Source organism: Trachemys scripta, chromosome 22, assembly GCF_013100865.1.
Source record: "Trachemys scripta elegans isolate TJP31775 chromosome 22, CAS_Tse_1.0, whole genome shotgun sequence".
Classification (NCBI taxonomy): Eukaryota; Metazoa; Chordata; order Testudines; family Emydidae; genus Trachemys; species Trachemys scripta.
Window position 1 is genome coordinate 15,218,604 of NC_048319.1, and position 21,148 is coordinate 15,239,751.

General features: G+C 49.0%; 1 protein-coding gene across 2 annotated transcripts in view; it reads left to right on the forward strand.

The window, feature by feature from the left end:
• Window positions 1–21,148, forward strand: part of LOC117868902 (ceramide synthase 2-like) — a 107,131-nt gene that overhangs the window by 55,004 nt on the left and 30,979 nt on the right. For both annotated transcript variants that reach the window (XM_034755282.1, XM_034755283.1), the window contains exon 3: window positions 20,865–20,982. In XM_034755282.1, the coding sequence (XP_034611173.1) occupies window positions 20,865–20,982 (118 nt within the window). The remainder of the gene's footprint in view (window positions 1–20,864; window positions 20,983–21,148) is intronic.

Below are 21,148 nucleotides of genomic sequence, written 5' to 3' on the forward strand. Positions count from 1 at the left end.
CCTGTTTTCCCTGCCAGCTTGGGACTCCAGAACCCTGTCTTGTTGAGCCAGACACGCTAGCCTGCTGCAACACAGACCCAGGATCCAGGCCACGCCCCCCAAAGCCGCAGACTTTAACCAAAAACAGTTCAGCAGATGACCTATCTCCAGCACCCAGACACCCAGTGCCCAATCGGATCCAAACCCCAAATAAATCCGTTTTACCCTGTATAAAGCTTATACAGGGTAAACTCATAAATTGTCCGCCCTCTATAACACTGATAGAGAGATGTGCAAATGTTAGCAATGTTTCAGAGATGAACTGAGGTCTATTATCAGTTATGAGAACTTCAGAAATTCCATGTCTTGCAAATGCTGACCTCAGTTTCTGGATGACTTGTGTCAATGAAGTTTGTGTAAGTACAGCCAAGTCAATATATCTGGAGAAGTAACAGATTACTATAAGGTATGTGTGTCCTTTCCAGAAAAACAAATTGATTTCATCAGCTGCCAAGTTCTGTCAGGTAGCTTTGTAGAGAGTAATGATTCTGGTGATTGGTTTTTTCCTTGTTGCGTACCTCGTAGCCCTCTGCTAAGATCCGAATTTGCCTACTCAGACTGGCCACCGTATAGATTGTTGTGCTCCTGCCCTGCACTTGCTTATGCCTTGGTGCCCATCATTGAATTGGAGAGCATCTCTTTCTGAAGTACTGCAAGGATAAAAATGTGCTGTCCTTTAAGAAGCAGGCCATCAACCATGTAAAGGTAATTCCAGTCCTGCCAATATGTAGTAGGTCTGTTGGAAGTTACTCCTTTGACCCTGCCCTCTTTGGCAGAGTTGAGTCAGTTTCTGGCAAGTCTCATCCTTTAGTAGTTCATCTCTAATTTACTGAAGTCAGCTGGCAGATGCTGGAATTGCTACCAGAACAAGGTCAATGTAGACTCTGACGTCTTTCTATAAAGCCTTTTCTTCTTCTGTTGGTGTTCGCTTAATTATGGCTCTAGATAGAGCTCTGCTGCCATGAGTGCTTTCCCTGGTATGTGTTCAATGTTGAAAAAAAAACCCGCATCAGTCATAGTCGAAATCTTTGACTCCTAGGAGGAAGGTCATCCAGAAGTCTTGAATGAGTAATCTCACTAGGGGCTGGTGGTCTGTTTCTATGTTAAAATCCAAGAGAAACAGATATGCATTGAGCTGTTCACAGGAGATGTCAGTTTGTTTGTTTTTATTAAATGTGTTTTATTGAGGGCTACCCCAGATCCACACATTGTGAGCATTAAGGAGATATCTTAAGGATTTTGTTAGGTGAACAACATTTGGTAAGAATTTTCCAAAATGATTTGTCTTGCCCAGAAATCTTGTTACAGCAGAAACATGTTGGGATTTGGGTATGGTGAGTAATCCCTTCAGTTTCTCTGAATCTTGTTGAATTCCCTGTTTGTGTAGTCTCCTACACATTTTATCTGCCGCTTTCCAAATTCACATTTCTCATTCAGAGTGAGGCCAGCCTGTTGGAAGCATCTCAAAACTGCACGTAGTCACTTGTTCATTTTTATCTCTACCATATACCAACACATCATCTGCATGTCAAGGATATCACATTTGCCAGGCAAACCTGACACAATCTAAGACTCTTTCTTTTAGAAGTATTCTGGTGCAGGCTTACCCTTGGTCTCTCTCCTCCTATCTTTTCCCTCCAGATGCTGTTCTGGTTTTGATGTCATTCTGTTTCAGGGCAGGTCTACACTACCCGCCTGAATCGGCGGGTAGAAATCGATCTCTCGGGGATCGAATTATCGCGTCTCGTCGGGACACGACAGTCGATCCCCGAATCGACACTTCTACTCCACCAGCGGAGGTAGGAGTAAGCGCCGTCGACAGGGGAGCCACGGAAGTCGATTTGCCGCTGCCCTCACAGCGGGGTAAGTTGGCTCCGATACGTCGAATTCAGCTACGCTATTCGTGTAGCTGAATTTGCGTATCTTAAATTGACACCCCCCTCCTGTAGTGAGGATGTAGCCTCAAAAAGAACAGGAGTACTTGTGGCACCTTAGAGACTAACAAATTTATTAGAGCATAAGCTTTCGTGGACTACAGCCCACTTCTTCGGATGCATATAGAGTGAAACATATATTGAGGAGATATATATACACACATACAGAGAGCATGAACAGGTGGGAGTTGTCCTACCAACTCTGAGAGGCCAATTAAGTAAGAGAAAAAAACTTTTGAAGTGATAATCAAGATAGCCCAGTACAGACAGTTTGATAAGAAGTGTGAGAATACTTACAAGGGGAGATAGATTCAATGTTTGTAATGGCTCAGCCATTCCCAGTCCTTATTCAATCCTGAGTTGATTGTATCTAGTTTGCATATCAATTCCAGCTCAGCAGTCTCTCGTTGGAGTCTGTTTTTGAAGTTTTTCTGTTGTAAAATAGCCACCCGCAGGTCTGTCATAGAATGACCAGACAGGTTAAAGTGTTCTCCCACTGGTTTTTGAGTATTATGATTCCTGATGTCAGATTTGTGTCCATTAATTCTTTTGCGTAGAGACTGTCCGGTTTGGCCAATGTACATGGCAGAGGGGCATTGCTGGCACATGATGGCATATATCACATTGGTAGATGTGCAGGTGAACGAGCCCCTGATGGTATGGCTGATGTGATTAGGTCCTATGATGATGTCACTTGAATAGATATGTGGACAGAGTTGGCATCGGGCTTTGTTACAAGGATAGGTTCCTGGGTCAGTGTTTTTGTTCAGTGATGTGTGGTTGCTGGTGAGTATTTGCTTTAGGGTGGGGGGTTGTCTGTAAGTGAGGACAGGTCTGTCTCCCAAGATCTGTGAGAGTAAAGGGTCATCTTTCAGGATAGGTTGTAGATCTCTGATGATGCGCTGGAGAGGTTTTAGTTGGGGGCTGAAGGTGACAGCTAGTGGTGTTCTGTTATTTTCTTTGTTGGGCCTGTCTTGTAGGAGGTGACTTCTAGGTACTCGTCTGGCAATGTCAATCTGTTTTTTCACTTCAGCAGATGTAGCCTCAGTCTCTCCTCCTTCTCCTGGAGATACGAGTGCATCACCCTGCACTGTTTGGATGGATGGAAATTCTAGAAATTCTAGAACCACAGGGCTTAAACGGATCAGGTTAATCTAGCATCATTCCTCGTCCCCCATAGTTACCAGAGAGGACCAGAATGTGTTGTAGTGGGGAGCTTAATAAACATGGGAACTTCCTGGTCAGTGCTTAAAGAATGTCTCTTTTTGTTTATGTCTTCACACTACAATTCCTAGTCCCCACATGAGGGGGCCCTGCAAGGGTTGGAACAGCTGTATTTTTTGCCACTAACACTCCCTCCTCCCCATGTGCTTTGGCTGGACAGAAACCTTTAGCTTAAGAGCTAGGCATTACAAAAGATGATCAAACACAGGAACAAACTGCCAAGGCAAGTGGTGGAGTCTTCATCTGATGTCTTGATGTCTTCAAATCCATACTGGCTGCCTTTCTGAAAGATACATGTTTTCAACAAACGTGTTATTGGCCCAGTACGGGGTAATTGGGTGAAATGTAATGACCTGTGATATACAGAATATTAGATGATATAATGGTCCCTGCTTGTTTTAAAATTGGAGTCTATGTATTAATTAATAACAAATTAATTTGTTATTACAGCGCCAGGCCAAGCAGTGGTAGGAGATCCACTTCCCTCCAGGCAAGAGTGTAGGCTGTCAGGCCATTTGTCCAGTTTTAAGCTGAACAGTCCTGCTTTTTCCTAAAGTCTGTCCCCTATCTAGTACTGAGACAGACAAAATCAGACATGGTTTTGTCCAGTATTGGATGGGGGACACCATTTTGAAGAGTGCGCCACCCTGCCCTTCCTGGCATGACATCATGTACACGGTGCATGTGAGGTCACACTGGCAGGGGACGAGCACTCTTCAAAATGGCATTCCCCATGTAAAGTGACTGGGGTCACTCAGGTAGAGGCAGTCCCTTGCTATTTCTGGAAGTAACAGAATCTCAGGAATTCTGGGGATGCAGGAGCAGTTACCCAAGTGTGGGCCACCAGCCGCACCTGGCTTATGGCCGTTAGTTTAGCCAATGCCAAGCAAATAGAGCATGCTGTATTAATTGAAAATGCCCTCATGGTACCTGCACTGCTCAGGCTCATTCCCTCTCCCATAGAGTGGGTAAGGGGGAGGGGTGTGTTCCGAAGGAGTGGGATGGTCACAGGGAGATGGAAGACACTCGCTTTGATTGTAGTAGCTGGATCCATTGGAATAGGATTAAAGACAGAAAGTTTCTCACCCTGAAATAAGAACAGGAGTACTTGTGGCACCTTAGAGACTAACAAATTGATCTGCGGGTGGCTATCTTACAACAGAAAAACTTCCAAAACAGACTCCAACTAGAGACTGCTGAGCTGGAATTGATACCCAAACTAGATACAATCAACTCAGGATTGAATAAGGACTGGGAATGGCTGAGCCATTACAAACTTGAATCTATCTCCCCTTGTAAGTATTCTCACACTTCTTATCAAATTGTCTGTACTGGGCTAGCTTGATTATCACTTCAAAAAAAAATTTTCTCTTACTTAATTGGCCTGTCAGAGTTGGTAAGACAACTCCCACCTGTTCATGCTCTCTGTATGTGTGTATTTATATCTCCTCAATATATGTTCCATTCTATATGCATCCGAAGAAGTGGGCAGTAGCCCACGAAAGCTTATGCTCTAATAAATTTGTTAGTCTCTAAGGTGCCACAAGTACTCCTGTTCTTTTTGCGGATACAGACAAACACGACTGCTACTCTGAAACCTGTCACCCTGAAATGTTTCACACACTGCCCAGGTGCAGTCGGGGCCTCCTCTCCCATTCCATTGATTTCTGTCTTTAAATGTCAGAGTCGAACCCTGTGTGCCTTGTCCTCCTTTGCTCTACGCAGCCTTCCACAACTCTGGCAGAGAATAAGGCATTTGGGTGGCTGCAGATGGAAAGGAGCATTAGTGTAAATGAAACCTGGGTCTCTAAAAGCATCAGATTTGCCAAAGAGACTAAATCTGAGAAACGTGGTGGGAAAGCTGCTGAAGACGGGCACCAGCCTGCAACAGGGGCTGGAGCGGCTGGGGCAGGGGGTGCTGTAACAAAGGGAGAGTCCTCCTAATATGGATGAAGCCCAACAGCTAGGAAGGGAATTAACCAGCACACCTACGGATTAGGGAACAGTTATTTTTTACCATCAGCAGCACATCAGCCGTGAGGGCTCAAGACTGTCATGAGACACAGGTTTCCGTGCTCAGTGAGAGTTTGGGTTTCAGTTCTAACCTGGCGCTCCCGGAGTTGTTCATTAGCCCTGTGCTGTAAACAAGACTTTGGAAACGCCAAGCTGGCGAGCACCCTGAGTGAGCCCACAGGGTTTGATACTGACTGCAGCAGCCCCACCCCTGGACCTCTGGGAACAGTTGGTGCGGATCCAACAAGCAAAGTGTTTAAATTACAGGGAGGGGCTGACCCTGGTCCCAGGGAACCCAGGGTGGTTTTGCCATTGATCCCAGGAGAATTTGGGGGACTGAACTTGCTTGAAAATCTGCCCCCAGCTGTAGGGGCTGATCACTCAGAAGTCTGCCAGCTAGTCAGATGCCCACAACACTGAGTGGGGAGGGGAGACCGGCTCAGTAGTCTGGGGACGGTGGCAGCATTTTAAGGAAATAAGAAGATTGAGGCAGGAACTGAACTGTTGCCCCTTGTGTGATTTGAAAGCTGCCAAGCAGGACTGGACTATGAGGAGCCAGACTTGGGAGTGGGGGCGGGGATGCCATTTCCTTGAGCTCTGGCCCCTGCCCCATGCATCTCTGACAGGACACAGGCTAACATGAGCCTAACTGATAACCCATCTAGATACTGTTTGTGGCTAAGATGTCTTGCAGGATCCCACCAGCTCGCAACAGCGTCAAACAAAATCACGTCTTTCTCTGTAAAGTGTTTCTGCCGGCGCTTAAAATAAATGCCCCTCTTGCTGCCTCTGATTGGAGGGCAATACCCCGTTCAGGCCTTTCCTCTGCCCTGGGAGCAATGCCCCATTCAGGCCTTTCTTCTGCCCTGGGGGCCATGCCCATGTCCTCTGCCCTGGGGGCAATGCCCTCATTTAGGAAAAGGCAGTTTTTCTTTTTTTTATGATTTAACCTAATTTCTGGGAGAAGGCAATTGAGGGCGGAGGAAATTAACAGTTAAGCTGCTAGTCTAACAACTGTTAGGGAGGACCAACCCTGCAAAAATGTTTCTTGCTACAGCTGAAGTTTAACTCTTCACACCCAAGATCTGGCATCAGCCTCTTCAACTTTGTGTTGGGCCTGAGTTGTCTGTTATGGCCGAAGCCTGGCATGGTATTGCCTGGCTCCCTGTGGTCATTTTGCCCTTTTTTGTACCCAGACAAGACCCACTAATCTCTCAGTGGCTACTAGTAGGACCAACAAATGCAGGATTCTCTGCACTCAAACTGTAACTTCCCCGTTCACCCCCTCCCCCTTGAAGACAGCACTGATGCTGTCTATATCCCCCTGGTGTTGCTACATAGCTAATTCAGCTTAGCTGAAACCAGAGTGATTTTACTGGAAGTTACTGTAGACAAAACTGGAAATAAAAAGTGCTCAGTCCTCAAGGCTGGGGGCCATCTGCAAGCTGGTACTAAACCTCAGCTGCAGAGTATGGCTTGTTAACAGTTCCAGCATAATCTGCTGTTTGCTTCTGGGAGGGAATGCCACAGACCCCACATTGCCCTTTGATCCCCAGGTGACTCGGTAAACAAGTGCACTAGATCCTTGAGTGCATATTAGCTATTGATTACACAACATCCTCCATTTCAAGTTAGGAGAATACCCAAAAATGAGCATTTCCTTGGTTCTGGTTTTTGGGGGCCTAGATTTAGGCCCCACATCAGGGTCCTATTTTTCAAAAGTGCTGAGCACTTGAACGGTTGCACAGAAATTCTGCCACCAGGCCTCTCCTGGGGTGACTAAATGTGGGTGTAGGGCTGGAATGTTCAAACGAGCCTAGAGACAAGTAGGCTCCCCACACCTTTGAAGAGCCCACCCTACCACCTGCTTCGGGGCACTCAAGTTTGGGAAGTTTTGCCATGATAATTAATTACTAGAATATGTTACTAATTACTAGACTATTTTCTCTTGGATACTTTGTTTCCCCAACTAATTCCCAGAGTTATTTTCATTTCATATGGGTCTTTGGTTGGGAATGGGAAGTGTCATCAGTGCTCAAGATGTGCGCAGTCGTCCTGAGCCACTAGTCCATGTCTGGCTTTGGATGTTCCCCAAGTGGAGTGGGGAAGGGCTCTTTAGATCCGGAACTCCAGCTTGGCCCCTTTGCCTTATTTTCCCCTCAACCTCTCAGTTATTCGCATTTTTATAGTTCCTTCCAGTGGGAGGTCTGACAGTGATTTACAGATCTTATCCTCACCACAGGCCTATGACTCAGGGAAATATTATCCCCATTTCACAGATGTGGAAACTGGGGCAAAGGAAGGATAATTTAGATGGACAAGCTCATAAATGAAATCCGAAATGGAACAGGACCCAGCTCTGACTCCCAGCCCTGTGGTTTAACATAAAGCCATTCTTCCAACTGTGTATGCGTACCCTGCTGATTGCTGCACTTCCCCTGGTTGTCCTTAGAACTTTAAATTTTTCAGCAAAGTGGACCATGTTCTGCTGGGCTGACACCTCACTCAACCCTGCTCATTTCCATGGGATCACAGGGGAGAATTGGGGCCAGTCAGTCTTTGCAGACCTTCTCCCAGTCTTGGGAGCTGTTTGATATTTCCTAATGTTTTTTCTCTTTGTTTTGCCAAGCAAGTCTATGCAGTGATGAGCTGCCAAAATCTTAACAACCGGTTCCCTCCTCACCCCATGAGGGGGTCGTGGCCTGTCCCCGGCCCCCAGGACTCCTGCCCCATCCAACCCCCTGCGTTCCTTGATGCCCCCCCCCAGGACTCCCTTCCCTGTTCCTTGACTGCCTCCCGCCACCTCATCCAACCCCTCCTCTTATTCCTGATGGCCTCCCATCCAACCACCCCTTCTCTCTGTCCCCTGACTGCCCCTGGAACCCCTGCCCCGACTGCCCCTGCCGCCCCCATCCAATCCCCCTCCTTCCTGACTGCCCCCTCCTGCCTGCTTGCCCCCATTCAACCCCCCTGCTCCCCGCCCCCCGGCCGCCCCCGCCCCTTTCCCCCCCCCCCCCCCCCCCCCCGCGAACTCCCCTGCCCTCTATCCAACACCTGCTCCCTGCCCCCTTACCGCGCTGCCTGGAGGTGGCTGGTGGTGCTACAGCCACGCTGCTTGGCTGGAGCCGGGCCGCGCAGCTGCCACTGCGCACCACGTGAAGCACTAGGGGCTGGGAGCGCTACAGCCGCACCGCTCGGCTAGAGCTGGGCCACGCCGCTCGGCTGGAGCCAGGCCATGCCACCGCCGTGCAGTGCCTAGAGCACCGGGTCAGGCCGAGCTCGCAGCCCACCGCCCAGAGCATGCGCCAGCGGTGGGGTGAGTTGAAGCTGTGGGGAAGGGGGAACAGCTGGGGACTAGCCTCCCCGGACGGGAGCTCAGGGGCCAGGCAGGAGGGTCTCGTGGGCCACCATAGTGGGTGCCCACCCGCCCCACGCCACCCCTAAGAGCCAGAGGGACTTGCCGGGTGGGGAGTCCCGGCAGTGCTTACCTGGGGCGGCTCCCGGGAAGCATCTGGCAGGTCCCTCTGGGTCCTAGGGGCGGGGTAGCGTAGCTAAGCGGGGAGCAGGAGGTTACCTGCCGCGGCATGGGCGGCTCTCCTCGCGCCCCCCCACCCCAGCTCACCTCCACTCCATCTCCGCCTCCCTGGGCCTGAGCACGAAGCCTCCTCACCGCTTCTCAGCCCTCCCAGGCTTCCGCACGAACAGCTGATTCGCAAGAAGCGGGGCGGAGCGTTCAGGGGAGGAGGCGGAGCGGAGATGAGCTGGGGACGGGGCCGGGAGCTGCTGGAGCATCCATGGAGTCGGCGCCTAAGGCGCCACTTTAAATTTAAAAGCCCTTTTAGAACCAGTTGGACAAAGGGCTTCTAAATTTAACAACTGGTTCCTGCGAACCGGTGCGAACCGGCTCCAGCTCACCTCTGAGTCTATGTAACACCTCTTATTACCACTCAGATGACACTTATAGGGCTGCTCTAGCTTCCATCGGTGCTGGAAGAACTACAGGTCTTGGGTGTGTAATAGAGAAATGCAAAATTAAATCCAAAGTACTGAGAGGGAAAAGATCAAGATGGGCTGGTTACACCTGACTCATCGCAGGGGAATGGAGACTACGTCTCTCCCCAGTGGCACGTGCCCCAATGGCTCATGCCAGCCAGTGCCCCAAGCTCATGCCTACCACCTGCATAGGCCAGCGGTTGCCTGCACCTCATGAAAGAAGCAGATTTCAGATTGCTGATCTCAGGAGTGATGGCCAATTCCTGCATTGGCAACACATGGCATGCAGGCAGCTTTCATCCACTGTTGCTCTTTGCAGCCTGAGCCAGGAGACCGGGGGTGTTTGCCATTAGCACAGCATAGCATGTCTTCAAAACTGTCATAGCCGTATCCCCCTAGCACTTGGCAGAGGTACAGTGGAAAGTCAGCATAACTGGGTAGGGAAAAATAGCCACTGTAGCAGTCTGGCCAGCCCCACGCATTCAAAATCATGGGTCAGGACCCAAAATCCTTAGATTTTAAAAAATATTGTACATTTGGGATCTTTGTATTTGCCTTCTGGTTTCTGAGCCTTTAGGTCACATTCAGGCCACGTTTAAGCTTTTCTCTGCAATCACAAGGGCTAGAATCTTATTTTTCAAGGAAAGATGAAATTCTCGGTCCATACAGTGATTTCAGCAGCTGGGGCTTTAAGCAGACACCAAATATTGTGAGAGTTGGCAACACCTCTCTGTACTCCCACAACAAGGAGCCCATTGTTCCTTATGTTTTTTGCAGAGGGGGGAAGTCTGAGACTGTGGAATGAACTCCCCCAGGAACTGGGGACCATCCCAAACCTCCCTGCCTTCAGGTGTAAGGGCCACATTTCTTTGACCATGCTTTCCCTAACAAATATACAGCACCGTATAGTTTAAAAAAACAAAGCAAAACCAGACACTCCCCTGCACATGCTTCTCCCACTGGGGAGAGGCGGGAGAGCAAATAACACATGCCGTATGTTGAGCATGTTTAATGCACGACTGGAAGGTGCCCAGATACTATGGTGATGAGAACCTATAGACTAGAACAGAGCTCAGCTAAGAGCTCTGCTCTGCCACTTGCATCCAGATGCAGTCCACCAGCACTCAGAGAGTGGCCAGGCCCAGCTGTAGTGCTCCATGTTATACTCACAGCCCTCTTACCCGCTCTTCTCCAGCTCTCCTCTCCACAGAGCCAGTAGAGGGCTTGGAGCTGGGACACTTGTATTCTCACTGGTGTTTGTCACCTTCAGCCTGCTTGCCCTAGTCCTTTCTGATGGAGAATCCAGCTGGTTTGCACTTGCCTAGCAGGGCGTTCTGGTCCTTGCTGAGAAGCAGCAGATCTCTGTCCCTGCTCCTATTCTCATCACTTGGCAGCACAAATGGGAGTGACTGAGAGAGAAGGCCAGCGATGAACTGGCCCATCTCAGAGCTGAATGGCAACTTTTATCCACCACTCGCTGACCCTGGGAGACTGATTGGGTCAGCACCTTCATGGCAACAAGTTAAAATTATGCCGGGGACGAAGGTTAATAATTCATCCAATTCACTGTGCAGCAGCCGGAATAAACCGTGTGACAAAGGGCTCTTTGGCTGTATGTCCTCATTTAAAGGTCCATCCACATTCGGGGCTGCAGGAGTTCATTCACTTGCTGTCTGGCTCACCCCAGCTGTGGGTGCAGACTGCATAGCTAGACACTTGTTTTCTTCCTCTAATACTCTCCTTTTGCCCCTTGAGCCCAGGCCCTGTACTTGGGGTATCACCAAAGCAGGCACAAATGAACTAGGGGAAAGTTCTCTTAGCTGGAGTGTGTGTTTCCTGTAGCTCTGTGACTTGAACCTGTCCAGTCTCTCAAGACAAGCTGTTTGCCTGGGTCACTGCCTGGCTGGGAGCCCCCAGAGGCACTAGAGACAGCGGAGTTGGTAGGAGTGCCCAGCCTCGCTCCTCAGCCGGCCCTTAGCTCAGAAAACAAAAGGTCTGTGAGGTGCTGGGGGGGTGGGAATGATGGCTCTGGAGTGGAGGGTTTGGGGTGCCCATCACGGTTCCTCGCATTGTAGGAGACTTCAGATAGAAACAGCGCAATGCCTGACAGCCACCTCTTCTGTCATGGGGTGGGGGGGTAATTGGTTCTACCCTGTTGTACCCATACTTCCCTGAGCTGTCAGCAGCAAATCCTGAGCTGTTCAAAGGGACACCCACTGAAAACTACATCCCACTCCTGCCTAGCCTGCTCCCACGTGCCCCCATGACCCAGCAGGGGAGCAGCTGGAATGGCTCTTGCTCCTCCGCTCCTGTTTCTCCCTAAGAGATGGTCACCAGCCAGTGGCTGGCACAGGTGGCAGGGGCAGGAGGAAGGGTGGGGCATGGAATGGTACTGGAATCAATTGCCTGGGGAGGTTGTGGAATCTCCATCCTTGGAGATTTTTAAGAGCAGGTTAGACAAACACCTGTCAGGGATGGTCTAGATAATACTTAAGTGCCTATACACAAATGCAAGAAGCCTGGGAAACAAGCAGGGAGAACTGGAAGTCCTGGCACAGTCAGGGAACTATGATGCGATTGGAATAACAGAGACTTGGTGGGATAACTCACATGACTGGAGTACTGTCATGGATGGATATAAACTGTTCAGGAAGGACAGGCAGGGCAGAAAAGATGGAGGAGTTGCATTGTATGTAAGAGAGCAGTCTGGCTGCTCAGAGCTCTGGTATGAAACTGCAGAAAAACCTGAGAGTTTCTGGATTAAGTTTAGAAGTGTGAGCAGCAAGGGTGATGTCATGGTGGGAGTCTGCTATAGACCACCAGACCAGAGGGATGAGGTGGATGAGGCTTTCTTCCGGCAACTAGCAGAAGTTACTAGATCGCAGGCCCTGGTTCTCATGGGAGACTTCAATCACCCTGATATCTGCTGGGAGAGCAATACAGCATTGTACAGACAATCCAGGAAGTTTTTGGAAAGTGTAGGGGACAATTTCCTGGTGCAAGTGCTGGAGGAACCAACTAGGGGCAGAGCTCTTCTTGACCTGCTACTCACAAACAGGGAAGAATTAGTAGGGGAAGCAAAAGTGGATGGGAACCTGGGAGGCAGTGACCATGAGATGGTCGAGTTCAGGATCCTGACACAAGGAAGAAAGGAGAGCAGCAGAAGACGGACCCTGGACTTCAGAAAAGCAGACTTTGACTCCCTCAGGGAACTGATAGGCAGGATCCCCTGGGAGAACAACACGAGGGGGAAATTTGTCCAGGAGAGCTGGCTGTATTTTAAAGAATCCTTATTGAGGTTGCAGGAACAAACCATCCCCATGTGTAGAAAGAATAGTAAATATGGCAGGCGACCAGCTTGGCTTAACAGTGAAATCCTTGCCAATCTTAAACACAAAAAAGAAGCTTACAAGAAGTGGAAGATTGGACAAATGGCCAGGGAGGAGTATAAAAATATTGCTCAGGCATGCAGGAGTGAAATCAGGAAGGCCAAATCACACTTGGAGTTGCAGCTAGCAAGAGATGTTAAGAGTAACAAGAAGGGTTTCTTCAGGTATGTTAGCAACAAGAAGAAGGTGAAGAACAAGGAAAGTGTGGGCCCCTTACTGAATGAGGGAGGCAACCTAGTGACAGGGGATGTGGTAAAAGCTAATGTACTCAATGCTTTTTTTGTTTCTGTCTTCATGAACAAGGTCAGCTCCCAGACTGCTGCACTGGGTAGCACATCATGGGGAGGAGGTGACCAGCCCTCTGTGGAGATAGAAGTGGTTCAGGACTATTTAGAAAATCTGGACGAGAACAAGTCCATGGGGCCGGATGTGCTGCATCCAAGGGTGCTAAAGGAGTTGGCGGATGTGATTGCAGAGCCATTGGCCATTATCTTTGAAAACTCATGGCGATCGGGGGAGGTCCCGGATAACTGGAAAAAGGCTAATGCAGTGCCCATCTTTAAAAAAGGGAAGAAGGAAGATCCAGGGAACTACAGGCCAGTCAGCCTCACCTCATTCCCTGGAAAAATCATGGAGCAGGTCCTCAAGGAATCAATTATGAAACATTTAGAGGAGAGGAAAGTGATCAGGAACAGTCAGCATGGATTCACGAAGGGGAAGTCGTGCCTGACTAACCTAATTGCCTTCTATGATGAGATAACTGGCTCTGTGGATGNCTCAGCAAGTTTGCAGATGACACTAAACTGGGAGGAGTGGTAGATACACTGGAGGGGAGGGATAGGATACAGAGGGACCTAGACAAATTAGAAGATTGGGTCAAAAGAAACCTGATGAGGTTCAACAAGGCCAAGTGCAGGGTCCTGCACTTAGGACGGCAGAATGGCCTAGGAGCACTCCTCACGGACACCACATGGATGAGAGACACAGGAGAAAACAGCCAGCCTTCCATTAGAGGGAGAGACCCTTCCAGCAATGGAAGGCTGGCTGTTTTCTCCTGTCTGTCTCATCCATGTGGTGTCCGTGAGGAGTGCTCCTAGGCCATTCTGCAGGGCCTTGTGCACACTGAGGGCTAACCAGCCCCAAGTTCCATCAGCTGCAGTTCCCAGGGAGCTGTAGGAGGGAGAGGCAGTGTCTGGCAGAGCCGGGCTCTAGCTCAAGGGGACTATTTGACTTTTTACAGGTCCTTTGGAGGAGCCTTAGAGCAGAGGTCCTGGCTTCTTGCGTTCATTAAGCATCCCATGGCACTTCCTCTCTGTCTCCCAGGGTCAGGGTCTTTGCTGTGGTGTCCAACCAGGGCAAGGCCATGATCTCTGTGTAAATGCCCCTGCAGTTTAGTAGGGTATGATCTCCACTTCCTGCTCTAACATGTTGTGTCGTGACTGTGAATTGTGAAGCACTTTCGGGGGATGTGCAGCCATTTGAGTATCACTTTAAATGAGTAAAGAGCCTTAGGACACTGCTGAGGCAAGGCATTCTGGGGATGGGAGATATTATCCCTCTCAGCTCAGATCCTACCCTGCACTTTCCATCTGTGCATGTTTTAACAGAGAGCCTTTTGGCAGCAGACTCAGCTGCATATGCTCTCCGCGTGGTTTCTGCTATTCCTGCATTGACATGCTGGACTGCCTCCTACATTCAAACAATACTCACCAAACAATGTATCACGTTACTGGGTCAATGTCTGCTGGAGCTAAAAGCCAAGTCCCTAGCTCCCTGTTAGATCAAAGCTTGGGAGACTGGTTTTTCTTTCAGGGACAAGTTTATTCCCTCTTACTCTAGGGCTTGGCCCAGGGTTTCCATACCCAACTGAGCACCAGCTAGAGAGCCATGATGCAGACCAAATGCTACGGGTTTTATCAGCAGCAGTTTCCATTGGCAGGACTTGAGCTCATGTCTCACCCAGATTTCCAGAGAAGTTCTCTGTCATGGTGAAACTCAAGCCAGCAATGACTGACATGATCCAGCGGCTGGAAGATGACACTAAAATCAGGTGCACATTTAACAGGGAGGGTAACTAACCATTGAAACAACTCACCAAGGGATGCGGTGAATTCTACATCACTTGGGGTCTCGAAGTCAAGATGGGATCTCTTATATCCCGCTCAGCTGGAAGTTATTGTGCTTGATACAGCAATTGCTGGCTGAGTCTATGGCCTGGTTATGTGGGAGGTCAGACTTTAGGGCAAGAAGTCTGACCTGACAAAGATCTATCCTGCCCTTAAAATCCTTGAATCTGTGCTGGGGGTTCTTCCCATGCTCCCTTGCAGTGCCCATGCCGAGGAGCAGCCTCGCAGAGCCGACGAGCCACGTTATAAGTATGCTGGGCGGCTGTTCTGCTTTGGATTCCCAGTTCCCGCCCAACATTACCACTCGGTCCATCCTGCCTCGGGGTTTCCTATATACATCGTGTCACAAGGACTGAAGGATCCATTCCCCTTTCTCAGCCTTTACTAGAATGTAATGTCTGCCTTTCAGTAAAGCGTCAAGGGAGGAGGGGGATTATGCCCCCAAGATCACTGTGGAGAGGGGACCCCCTGGGTGAATCTTGTCCCTCCATATTTCAGGGAAATGGGTGTCATCAGCTTCCTCCACTGCTGGACATGAGCAGGAGTGTGGAGTGGGTGCCTCTGCGTTGCCTCAGTTAATAGAGCCCAGGCAGTGGCTCAATTTACTTGCAGACCCCCTATGCACCAGGGAGGTGTGTGCAGAGCTGCAGGTGTACAGAGGCCAGTAGAAAAGCACAGAACCTCTGTGTGACCTTGTGCTTCTGGAGGAACCTCATAACTCAGTGCAGACCCGATAGCGTTACATTGCTGGAAGTCAGTTTGCCCCTCTGAATGGCCAAGTCGAGCACTTGTGTTCTGCAGTGCACTTGAGCAGTGTGACAGGTCTACCCCTGGGGCACAGGCTGCCCTCCAGGGTGCTCTGGGGTAGATCAGCCAATGTCATGTCCTTGGCAGGTCACTGTTTGGGAAGGGTGACTACAGTCTCCTGGGTCCATTCCCTCGTGCTGGGACTGTCTCCTACAAATTCTCATCCTTCAGAGTTCAGTTTTGTTCCAGGTGCCTGCACTGACTTTCCTCATCTGGCTGTATTTGTGACTGGATCCCACTGTCTGAATGCAAACAGTGCACTGGCATCTTCCAGAACTAGAGGGAGAGAGAAAACCATGAAAACAAAGGGCAGGTTCAAACTCCAGGGAGAGTCACGCGCTTTAGGGGAAAGCTTTGCTGGGCTGTAAGCTCGAGCTACAAAATAAGCTGAAAACCTTGTGTGAAAGAAAACTCCTCTCCTAGCTTGAAGCCGTATGTGGCCCTCCCAGCTCGAAGACTATTGGCCCCATCTTCACTGGCCAAAACCCTTCCTCTTTTATGGGAAGCACATTTCTTTGTTCTAACCAAAAGACAAGGAGACGAGTTACCAAATACATTATCTACAGAAACTATTTTCGTCTGACTCATGCTTCGTCCTGACTCCTCACGTCCAGTGTTGTATGCATACCTCCATCACAGTCTTATGTTCAGCTTAATAACTTGAGCCACCACATCCTTGAAGAGAGAAGTCTGGACAAGTTAAGAAGGTGAACCTTGGAGCCCAGTGCTCAAGGCCAACAGCACAATTTATTCATAGAAATAATTGAAGCAGGCTTCAGATGTGAATGGAAAGCTTCACCACTCATTATACACACGGAAGTTATGGTGAGAACACAAAGACCACATCCAAAGATGTAAGAGGTCCATTGTTTCATTCTTTTTAATTCAGTTTTCAAAAGTTGATATGGAAAAGAACTTACCTAAAACTATATTTAGCACATCCCTGTCCCTCATTTATGGGCATAGATCAGTGTGTTGATCTCTATCAAACAAAGTGCTCAGCCTTCACTGATATTCTAGAAGCAAAAACCATTGGGGGGGGGGGGGGGAAACAGTTACACTTGCTAAGTGACAACATTGAAATTGATGAACTATTTTTACAAAACCCGGGCCCTTGAATGGCAGGAAATGAGTACTTAAAGGAATCAAAAATCTTACCCTGCTCACATAATAAGAATATCCTTATCAAATAGAAAAATTTCTATTTCATTAGAACACAACAACCTTAACTCTGATCCAATGGGCTTTTTGTATTATTTTTATAATATTTATTTTAAAATGATTATTTTAAAATGATTTTAATGTAATGTTATTCCTCTGACAGTAAATTTGTTTGGTAAAGTACTTAGAACCGCTATTGCTTGGGAACATTTGTTTTCTATGTAATAATAGGAAAGTCTATAATTTATCAACTTGAATGTCTGTGGACACATGTTTAAGGTTAACCCATATATCATTAATGAATATGTGCGTGCGTTCATGTGCGTAATTTGTTTCTTTTGCAGAAAGCTGTTGTGTGTGTTTATATTTTGTGGTTACTCGCGAGAAGATGGCGTTTATTTTGTGTCGGAGTTGAGGCTGCCATGATGAAACATGCACTTCTTTCTATTGAAATGAATGCATTTCTACTCTGGCTATGTAACTATTCCTTTCCTTAGGAATTAGTTCTTGGGTTTTGTAACAGGTGCAATAGGTAATTGGCAGATGTAGGGACAGTCTCTGGAAAAGAAAGAACATCCTCCTGGCTGCATTATCTTACAGCCAGCTGCCTCCGACCTCCCTGGGAAGTCCAGCCAGTCGGGAATCAGCCAGAGGTTGAGGCTCCCGGCAGTGCTCTTCCTCAGGAAAGAGGAGCTGTATGGAAAGGTGACATGGAACTGGCTGCACTGGCCCTCTGGCACCAGGGATTTCCCCCTGCCAGGGGATCTCCAAAAAGTCAGTTCAAGCAGCTTTAAGAATGATTTGCACCACGGCAGGGGCAGAAATCAGCCTCAATGGGATGGAGAAGCTGGCCCCTCATGTACAATACTGCCCCTGCTGCAGTGAATGACTGAAAATGTCCATTGACATTTATGACAGCCCAGGACTCCTATTGAGATTTGCTGGGACAGAATTGTATGCCATAATTATTCACAACACAAATTGCTACCAACTTTGCTTAATTTAAAACAGTTTTTCTCACATGTCACTAATACCCAAGTCTCCATGGAGATGCAACCCCGTGGAAAATGTGAAGGTGTCATGACAAGCCGTCACTGAGCTAAAGGGAGACAAAGTCCCAGTGTCCAGTCGGGGAGTTGTGACTGGCTTGTGAAGCCCAGCAGGCACAGTCGGGCAGGGCAGAGCTTCTCTTTGGAAAGACTGTGTCAGGAGAGCCATCGGGCTCGGGCTCAGCAGGCCTTGTGCAGAATGCCCTGGAGGGTCTGGGGCACGCACTGATCCACAGTGGCCTGGGTGACCTTTTTCCTGCATGGTGGCAGGTCTGAGTAGCTGTCTCAGCATCTCTCTTGTGTAGGAGCAGTTGGGTGGCGATGCTAAGCAGCTCTTCCCTTTGTCTCCTCTTGCTGTAGGAACCTACCCAGTTTATTCCGCAGGCTCCCTCCTTTCCTCCTCCATGGAGCTGGTGACTTAGACCCATGACTCCAGAGTCAATGGTGCAATCTGTGAGGTTGTAATTAGCACAGAAAATGAGCTAGGAGGAGGAAACGGGACAGGATTTAATTTTCAATTGAACAACGAGTCAGAGTCTACAGCCAGCATGTGCAACCTTCCTGACTCGGAGGAGGAAAGAAACCCCAGGCCTGAATCCCCATTCATGTTAGTGAGCACAGGACTGGCTCAAAAGCATCTACAGCAAAAGACACTGTAACTTTGCTTAGTTACCATCTATTTTCTCCAGTCCCAGCCAGTGCCTGAGGTAGTGAGATTTCACCATCTGGTCATAACGAGCCAGAGGTAGGAGGAGACAGGAGAACATCAAAGCAGCATTAACAGATCACTCAGCAGGGGCAGCAGAGCTGGGGCGGGGGCAAGCTAGTGCCACCTCAGTGGAAATATTGGGGGGCTGATCTTTTGTCCCCCACCCCTTGTATCGCTCCCCCTCATGTTCTGGGAACAAACATTTCCTGTAAACAGTGAGGAGGTGGGGGTAAGAGCAGGACCCAGAGTGGCTGGAGTAGCCAGTGCAGTGCCTGGGGTCGGACTGACAACTAGACAGGAACCAGGTTGTTCGGCTGACGCCAGGAGACGCTACCTCCGGCAGTCAATCTGAGAGCCCTCTTCTCAGCATTCAGCCAGCTGCCCTCCACCCAGTCCTAGTAGCTCCCCTCGCTCCCTATGTGAAGGACCCACCCTGACACCCCAATCTCCCCTACTTCCCATACAGAGCACATACCCTGCCCCCCTAACCTCCCCACTCCCCATACAGAGCACACGCCCTGCCCCCTCCTATCCCTGACATCCAACCTCCCCCACTCCCCATACAGAGCACCTGCCCTGCCCCATCCCTGACACCCCGTTGCCCATGCAGAGCAATCACCCTGGGGTTGGAAGGGCGACTTTGTGGCCCTGTTGGGCTGGCTATGCACAGAGGAGGTAGAGGCTTATCCATCACCCTCCAACCCGTTGGTGCGTGACATGAGTAATACAATTGTGTGACACGTGATCAGAATGTAGAACACTGGGGTTTTGGTTGCTTTGCCTCTCTCTAAGTGCCTGTTGGAAGGACACTTTCACTCTGGTTTTTGAAAAGGACTCTAGAAAAACAGCCCCTTACGTGGGTACTCAGCAGGGTTTGTACCTGGACTTTCAGCTCCACCGCACAGTCCTCTACCACTTGAGCTAAAGGAGTCGCTGTTAACCTCTGTATGGAACAGCCACTAGGAGAGATGTCAGCGGTTTGCTAGACAGCAGTGGAGTTTTTGAGATCAGGAATCCTGGGTGGTTTAGTCACAGGGGTACAGACAAGAGAGGCAAGCACATAGATGGGTCACAGTGTGGCTGGATAGAGGAGCTTTATGTATGCCATATAAGAGACAGGCGTTCTACTCCCAGACCTTCCTGAAGTGACTTTGTGCAACCTCTCTGTTAACATATGTGTGAAGTAGAAGGAATAAAACTTGACTGCATCCTAAGATAGATGTCTGAGGCTCTGAAGTGCACAGATAAATGGCCAGCAGAGAGAAGATTTGAATTCATGGCTCCTGCTTCCAAGCTCGGTGCACTGTCCCCTAGACTATGGGTACTTGGATAAGCTTGTTCTTTCTTCTCCACCGTGGACGGTCACCTGGTTTAGGCAGAAGAGGCTGAGCTGCAGAACACTGCAAAGTCTGGTGAAGTTGGGAAATTTGGCTGCAGGCCCTTTCTCTGGTTTGGTAAGAAGCCAGCGCACTATCCAGCGTCTGTCTCATGTCAGGAACACCTGATGCAAAGATCCCCCTGTAGAGGATCAAGGAGATGTTGGCTCTGTCTAGCCAGATGAGAGCTCCTGACAGTTTGCTGTGTAGACCAGACCTGTCTGTTCTCTGCTCTAACCACCATCCTGCCACTGCTCCTGGGTTTTATAACTGTTTGCTTAACACTGATTACAAATCATCTCTAATCTGACAGATAATCTAGAGGAGCTATTATCACTCTGGGCACAAACTTCCTGCTGCTGCATGTGCAGATAAAGTTCTCCTGAGAACTTGATATTAGCCCTCAGGCAGGGACTCTGCCTTTTTTTGCCCTCAGGAGGCACATGCGCACCTGGGAAAATGTCTGAATATACAGTGCTAATTACCTGGGAACACATCGTCCTTTGGGAGGGAGGGGCAGTTCATTTAATGCCCCTGGGGTTTTCAATACCTTATTGAAGAAAAGGGGTTGTCTGTACTTTGTGTCTAGTCAGTGTCTTGTTCATCACTTGCCCGTGTTTATGAGGGTCTTTCCAACTGCAAAAAGAGAGAAAGCATTTTAAAAATGGGGACATTGAATTGTCAACCCCCCTGCCTGTGGCCTCACAAACATATTTTCCTGTTTATAAAGTTGTTTTTCTCTCACATGTTTCAATGTGAGACCTGCACAGGGACTCCAGGACTGGGGTATTACCCCAAACTCCTTGTTACTTGCTATCAGATTGATAATGTCCCTGGCACAAAGAACAGGGCTGGGAAGAATAAGGCCCAATGTTTCTGTTGTGCCCTGGGCCTACGTTCTCCCTCCCCACCTGCATGCCATGTGCTGTCTTTGGTTGGATTGTAAACTTTTTGGGGGTGCTTTGGAGGACAGCTAAAACATTCTGGGAGCTGTAAGGCAATAATAACCATCTCTTGACTGAACCCTGCTGTGGTCTCTTGCAGATTCATAGCCCGGCCCCTGGGCAGAAAGCTGGGTTTGAGGGACAAGGTGAGATTGAACGCTCCACCCAATCCTGTGCTGGAAACCTTCTACGCTACTCACAGCCAGGATCCAAAGAAGGTGAGTTCCTTCTCCCTCCCAGACCCTTGCCCCGTGGCTCCTTCTTATCACTGTCTAGCTGGAATTTCATTGAACTAAACTTTCTAGCCAAAGTTCTCAAATTTGGCAGCATAAAGTTCAGCAATTCCATCTATATTTAGAGCCTCAGCCAAGCAGCCAGGTCCCT